Source organism: Monodon monoceros, unplaced genomic scaffold, assembly GCF_005190385.1.
Source record: "Monodon monoceros isolate NGI ecotype Baffin Bay Population unplaced genomic scaffold, NGI_Narwhal_1 Super_Scaffold_21, whole genome shotgun sequence".
NCBI classification, from domain to species: Eukaryota; Metazoa; Chordata; class Mammalia; order Artiodactyla; family Monodontidae; genus Monodon; species Monodon monoceros.
The window spans coordinates 32,135,357-32,142,108 of record NW_021703778.1 but is presented as its reverse complement, the minus strand read 5'-3'; the positions used below and the strand labels follow the sequence as shown (position 1 = coordinate 32,142,108).

General features: G+C 52.2%; 1 protein-coding gene across 2 annotated transcripts in view; it reads left to right on the top strand.

The window, feature by feature from the left end:
* The window catches only part of RASGRF1 (Ras protein specific guanine nucleotide releasing factor 1), a 103,344-nt gene that overhangs the window by 13,555 nt on the left and 83,037 nt on the right, over positions 1 to 6,752 (top strand). For both annotated transcript variants that reach the window (XM_029238464.1, XM_029238465.1), the window contains exon 2: positions 4,698 to 4,804. In XM_029238464.1, the coding sequence (XP_029094297.1) occupies positions 4,698 to 4,804 (107 nt within the window). The remainder of the gene's footprint in view (positions 1 to 4,697; positions 4,805 to 6,752) is intronic.

Here is a 6,752-nt window from a genome sequence, read left to right as displayed (position 1 = left end):
ACCAGGTCTCCCGTCTCCGCTTTCCCCTGAGACACTTCCACTTCCTTCTTTGTCATTTGTACTTAGACTTCAGCACACACAGCTCATTCGTTTGGTCTGTCTGTGTCACTTCCAAGTAACTGGGAACTCCTGGCTGCATAGTATCTATGGCTGCTCTAGGCATTGACTCCAGGACCGTGCATCTCTAGGAGAACGTGCGGGGATGGGGGGAGGGGAAGAGGTGCTTCTGCTGCAGACATTGCTCCCTCTTAGGGGTTCCCAGCACTGGGTGAACATTGGAACCAACTGGGGGGCTTTGAAAAATACCAGTGCCTGAACCGTGTCCTCTCCCTGTTCCCCTTCTCCCACGTTCTGCTTTAACGTGTCTGAGAAGGGGGCTCAAGCATCCGTGTGTTCTTAGATTCCCAGGTATCCCTAATGTGCACCCCAGATTGAGACTCTCTGCTGTGGTAGGAAAGACAGTAAAAAGTCATTACAGGACTTCCTTGACGGCCCAGTGATTAAGACTCTGAGCTTCCATTGCAGGGGGCGCGGGTTCCATCCCTGGTCGGGGAATGAAGATCCCGCATGCCACATGGCGTCCCAAAAGCGGGAAAAAAAAATCACTACAAGTTGATAATGGCTTTGATGAGGAAGTACGGGGGCAGCACATTTGACAGTCTAGAAGGAGCAGGAAAGAGATACACTAAGACCTGATGGTGTGGAGTGCCCGTACCTTGCAGAAAGCATTCAGCATTGTGGGCTTTTGTGTGTGTCATTGATTACCATGAGGTAGACAGTGTCTGGGTTATAGTGGGGACTGAAAAATATGGGTTGAATTCACGAATGAGATATCATTCAGGTAGAGAGTTAAAGGTGGAGAGAACTTGATTTTTCATGATTGAGGCCACTTGTGTGTAGCTGACCAAGGCAAGTGTTAGTGTCATGCCCATTGGCCAGAGGGAGATGCAGAGGTTGCCCAGAATCCCTGGCTCTGAGCAGCAGAGCCAGACCCAGACCCGGCTATTGGGACTTCCACCTCCTACACCTTTTGTAGGGTGACCAAGCATCCCGGTTTGCTCGGAACTGTCTTGGTCTTAGTGCTGAAAGTCCTGTGCCTGCGGAAACACTTCAGTCCCAGGCAAACTGGGATGGTTGGTCACCGTACCTGTCAGTGGTTTCCCAATGTTCTCCATCCTGTGGAGGTGCCGCGGCCCTGCCAGCCAGCTGGGACAGGCAGGAGGCAAGGGGAAGGCCAAGCAGGCAGGGTTCCAAGCCTACCTCCCCAGCCTGCAGAGGCTCAGGTCTGCTTTAGCTGTGCTAGATAGAAATTTATTACCATACAGGCACTTGGGACTTTGGAAACAAAGGCCCATCCTGAGGCAGGAGGGGACGTAGATCCAGCCCACAAAGGCATGGGGCAGCATCAGTCAGTTAGTGGTCAGGTGATACAGGGCAGAGAGAGGGCATCCTGGGGACCAGGCATGAGCTGAAGCACAGGATCGCAGCCTGGTGAGGCCCCAGTTCTAAGTATAGTACCTCGAACCCAGATGAGGCCACAGGTGTGCTTCTAGAACGCTTCCTCCAGCCAAGATAAGGACCCGAACATGACTCTGGTCTCAGCACAACCCCAGGTGTGATTTCTGAGTCCCTTCCTAGGAGTTTGGTAGTCCCAGGTGTAGTTTCTGGATCAATCCCTCTTAACCTGCTGAGGCCTCAGGTGAAGGTCTAGACCAGCGAGTGGCTCTCCACCTTGACCACACATTAGGATCACCAAGGGGCGCACAGGCCACACCCAGACTAGTGACAGCAGAGCCCAATGTACAGTCAGGGCTGAGACCCGCTGGTGGAGATACTTAGCAGCCCAGGTGAAGCCCCAGGCTCTGCCCTGAACCTGGTACGGCTCCTGGAGTAGTTTGGAATCGTTCTAGGGGTCTGAGTTTGATGCTTAGAGGGTTTCGGGATCCATCTTGGGACTCCTGGTGGAGCCCCAAGTCAAGGTATCCATCCCTCACTTCAGGTCTAGGGAAGCTCTGTGGAGGCTCCAGGTGGAGCTCTGGGCCCATCCCTGCAGCCCTGGTGAGGCTCCAGGAGTAATTTCACCAAGCCTTGCTTCTTCTTTCATGAAGCCAGGGATGGTCCATTGGCGGTTTCTTCTTCTGTTGCATTTCCAGATATGTCCCAGCAACTCTAGCTGGGCCTGTCAGGATTCCACATTTGAAATGTGGGTTCCTGGAGGAGGCCCCTGGGTTTATTTCTGAATTTATACCACATCCCTGATCACATATAGTGTGTGAGTCCTGATCAATGTCCCAGGGAGGCCTCAGATGTGGCTCTGTCTTGACTGGAGAGTTCTAGAGTGCCCCAGGGCTGATTCCAGAACAATGCTTCTGCTCTGCAGAGGGGTCCAGCCAGCACCCACATGAACCCATACGGTCACATCATTTTGGCAAACATGGCTAAGCTCTTGTCCCATGGTCATGCTGAGGCCCACGTATTGTTCTCAGTGAGTCCGCCAGACTCTGAGAAGCTTTGAGGGAGTTCTGGTTGGACAGAATGCCCAAGGTGTGGTCCTGGTCTCATCACAGCAGCTCTAGTGGCCCCAGTTTGAGCCCGGTGTCCACTCTGCCACTCTGCAGTGGTTCACCTCTGGCCTCGGCACATCCTTGTAACTCTGGGAAAGCCCAGGGGTGGTTCAGCTTTCAAGGGTGACCTGGGGTCTGTCAGAGCTCTGATCCAACACCAGCTGAGGTGATGGGGCTGTCTCAAGAGCTCTGATGGTACCCAGGGTCACTGTTCGTCCCTAGAAATGATGGATATTGATAGCATTTCCCCAGAATCCTCAGAAACACCCCATTCACCTGCTAGACCACCAGCCTTGTGAGATCCTCAGGCGGAGGAGCTCCAAGATCTGAGTGGACAGTAGGTACCCAGGGAAGGTGTGTTATTCCGGCTCCTCTTCTTTCCAGCCATGTGGGCTCAGGCAAGCGGCTTGACTTTTCTGCACCTCAGGTTCCTCTGCAGTAAACAGATAATAATACCTGTTCCACCTGGTGAATATGGGAATAAATGAGATCACGGGAAACAAGCATCTGTGTGTTCACCACCTCTCGAGAGATGGGGAAAGTGATTAGGTGGCCACCGCAGCTCCGGCTTTCACCTGCTCCCTCGCAGGGGGAGGACAGCCAGCTATCTGCTTCCTAGGAAAGAAATGAGAGACATTGACTCTGCAAAACACACACACACACACACACACACACACACACACACACACACTTCTGGCTGCCACCAAGAACGACAATTAACAGAAAGACAGTCATGTCAGCGGAAGCTAAAAACAAGTTTACGTGCCTCATCCTGCTGGTCCCTGCTGCCTGGGCCCCGAGGGACGGAAGGACAAGGGACAGCGCCCACTGACACAAGACCGCACCACGGCCTGCGGTGCATCTTCTGAATGGGCAGGCCTCGGGGGCCCTCTCTGCACCTCACTGCCTGCCTCTCTCCTCCTAGTTTCACCAGGACCAGACCCAGGAGGCCTCTGCAGGTGGGGCCCCCAGCACTTTGCCTGTGCACCCTCTCTCTGGCTGAGCCAGCTTTCCTCTCCGCCCCGAGGCTGACACCCCCGACCCCTGTCTGCAGCCCGCAGAGACGTGGCCTACAGGCACACAGGGTCTGCATGTCCACCCCCCACCCCTGACCCCCTGACACCTGCCCTTTATCCTGCCCATGCCTCCCCCAGTCTATGGCATCCCCACCCACCTAGTTGCTCCAGCCAGAAACCTGGGCTTTCTGGTCTCCTCCACCCCATCCCGCCACTCAGCTCCACCACCCAGGCCCTGCCCCCTGCCCAGCCTCCTCCCTGGCATCCCTAACCCCACTGCACGACCCCTCCTACCCACGAGCACACCATGCGCTCTCGATTCCATCAACCGAAATAAAACCTGGACCAACCAACGCCTCATCCTCTGGGAAGGCCTTCTGCTTTCCCTGGGCTGAATCAGTGGCTGGCTTTCTCTGGGCCCTTTTTTCTTACCTCCATGACAGTAATGATCGTTGCACTGCGTTCATTATATCAAACACTTGTACTTACTAGATTTCGGGCATTGTTCTAAGAGCTTTACACGTATTCATTCATAGAACGATATTACAGATGTGTGTCTCTCGTTGGCTCCTCTGCTTCCCTGGGAGCTCGGGCAGCAGACCCCACATTTGCCCAGCTCTAAGTCGGTCACTGCACCCAACACGAGCTGGCTTCCAGTGGGCTCTGCTCGGGTCTATCTGTTCATTGCTCTAACTCCAGGACCTAGAAGAGTGTGTTGAAACATTTGTGTGGAGTGAATTAAGTGCATGCTGCCCTGAATTGATACCCGGTCCCCAAAGGGGATGTTCTCTTGGTGTGTTTTCTCTGCCTTTCTCCCAGCATACCTGATGGTTTAAAAGTGGCTTTTCTGCAGTTTGTTGGTAAATAGGACTTTGTGGGGTTTGCTTCCTTCTTACAATAGCCTAAGCCTAGGTTCTGTTACATGGTACAAAGCCTGCCTTAATAGAGAGTTTGAAACCGCTAAATAGAATGGCGCTCCGATGATCACGAATAAGGAATCCTTGCCTAGCAGGTGTGGCAATGAGTGCTTTGCAGAACAGCCAGATCGTTAACGGGAGACGCTGCCGCTTCCGTGCCGATCGCCCTGGTAATTGGAGCTGTCTTCTTCTTGGTGCAGCATTATTTCACGGTTAACTTCAGCCACGAGAACCAGAAAGCCTTGGAGCTGAGGACAGAGGACGCCAGGGATTGTGACGAGTGGGTGGCAGCCATCGCTCACGCCAGGTATGTCTCGCCCACCCAAAGGCCCCGTCCTGAGCAGACTCAAACCCCAGGAGGGGAAGGCATGGAGGAGGAGGAGATGGGGGGAGGATGGAAGCTGTAAGAAGGGCATCTTGACAGGCCCACCCTTAGAGCCCCGGAGCTCTGGGACGTGCCTCCCTGGGGTGCACAGGGAACCAAGGGCCCTGAGGAGCAGCGTTACAGCCTCCTGCCCCCTTCAACCAGATGAGCTCCTTTTTTTCATACTAGAAGAACCGAGTACAATTTGGTTGGTTTACAGGGCTTTATAGCCACCAAAGGCTAAGACCATCAGGGTTCTAACCCGGATGCTGCAGGAATGGACTAGTCCTGTCTTTTCTCTGGGCCTTGGTTTTCTCATCTGTAAACTGAAATTCTGTAAACCTCTCTGAGCTGGGATGTTCAGGGATTCTAGACCTGCTCTTCCCTTCATTCCCAACAATGTGTACCCCTCTCTGGAGGGATTCACTGGGCCAGGTGGGGAGAAAAGCAAAAGGAGAATGTATGCTGCAGAGAAAATGGGGGCTCCAAGCTGTGTTGAGCCTTCCTGGGTCTTGGGGAGATGATGGGCTTGTGGGCTGGGGTGTGGCCCCCAAGCTAACAATCCCCTGGCAGAGCTAAGTACTGTCAGGGGGGATGGACATCCAGACTCACCCCTTTGAGCAGTAGATCTTTCTGGCTGAGTGGATAATGGTGTGTTCCTGTGTCTACTTTCCAGTAAAGTGTAAGCTCCTCGGGGCAGGGACTAAGTATGATTCTTTGCATCCCCAGGACCTTATAAAGGTATAGACAAGTTCTCAGCAGTGTAGATGGGAAGAATGCAAGGACGAATGAATGGATAGAGGTTGGATGTTGAGTTTATATGTGGAAGGTGAATGATGGATCAATAGAGGGTAAATGAATGATAAATGGATGAGTGTTGAAAGTATATGTGAAGGACGGATGGATGGATGGATGATAAATCAATAATGGGTAGATGAATGTTGATGGGTAGATGATGGATCCATCAGGTGAAGATGGATAGATAGATGGATACCAGAGCCCTTCCTTGAGCCTTGGATCAAGCCAGCTGACCAGAAACCATTTATTATGGCTATAGCACTGACCTTGACCCTGAGGTCAAGCCACCTCCATCCCTATCCTCAAGGAGTGTCCAGTCTAGCTAATGGAGACTAGGTTCTCACCTATGAATCAACAGAGTCAGGCTCTGAGTGTGGTACTGGGCAGACAGGGATGGATGCAACACAGGTATTCCCCCAGGGCTACCCCAGCCTAGTCAGGAAGACACTAGACAGATGTACAAATAGCTCCGGTGCATGAAGGCCGTGTTAAGTACAAGGCACCATAGGAGACATCTCCAGGGAAATGGGAGAATCTGGGGGATCTGGAAATAAGGTGACATTTGACTTGAAAGGGGAGATTGGAGCCTCATATCTAATGAGTTTAGCTATGGGCACTTCGGCCCATCCACCAGCCCCCAAAAAGCCTTAAATAAAGGCAGTGATCTAGGAAAGACAATTCCAAGAAAAATGAAGAGACAAAGTTTGGGTGTCAGAAGGTTGATGAGGTTGGACATCGGACTGGAACCAGATCAGAACGATCTTGAATACCCAGCTGAGATGTTTGAGCTTTCCTCTGTGAACAGTGGGAAGCCATCAAAGGTTTTACACCAGGCGAGCAACATGATCAGAGCTATGATTTGGAGTGGAAATTGCTGGCATTGTGGAGAATGGAATCAAGCAGGAAGAACCCAGATTCAGGGGAAGCAGCTGGACCTCAGGCTCCCAGCACTAAACTAGAACCAATAGCAGGGTTGTTCTGAGAACCAAATGCAATTATTTATGTGACAGGGCTTTGTAAGTGTTGAGGTATTATAGAATTCTAATTTGGTATATACTCTGGATAACCAGGACTACATTGACTTCGAAAATCA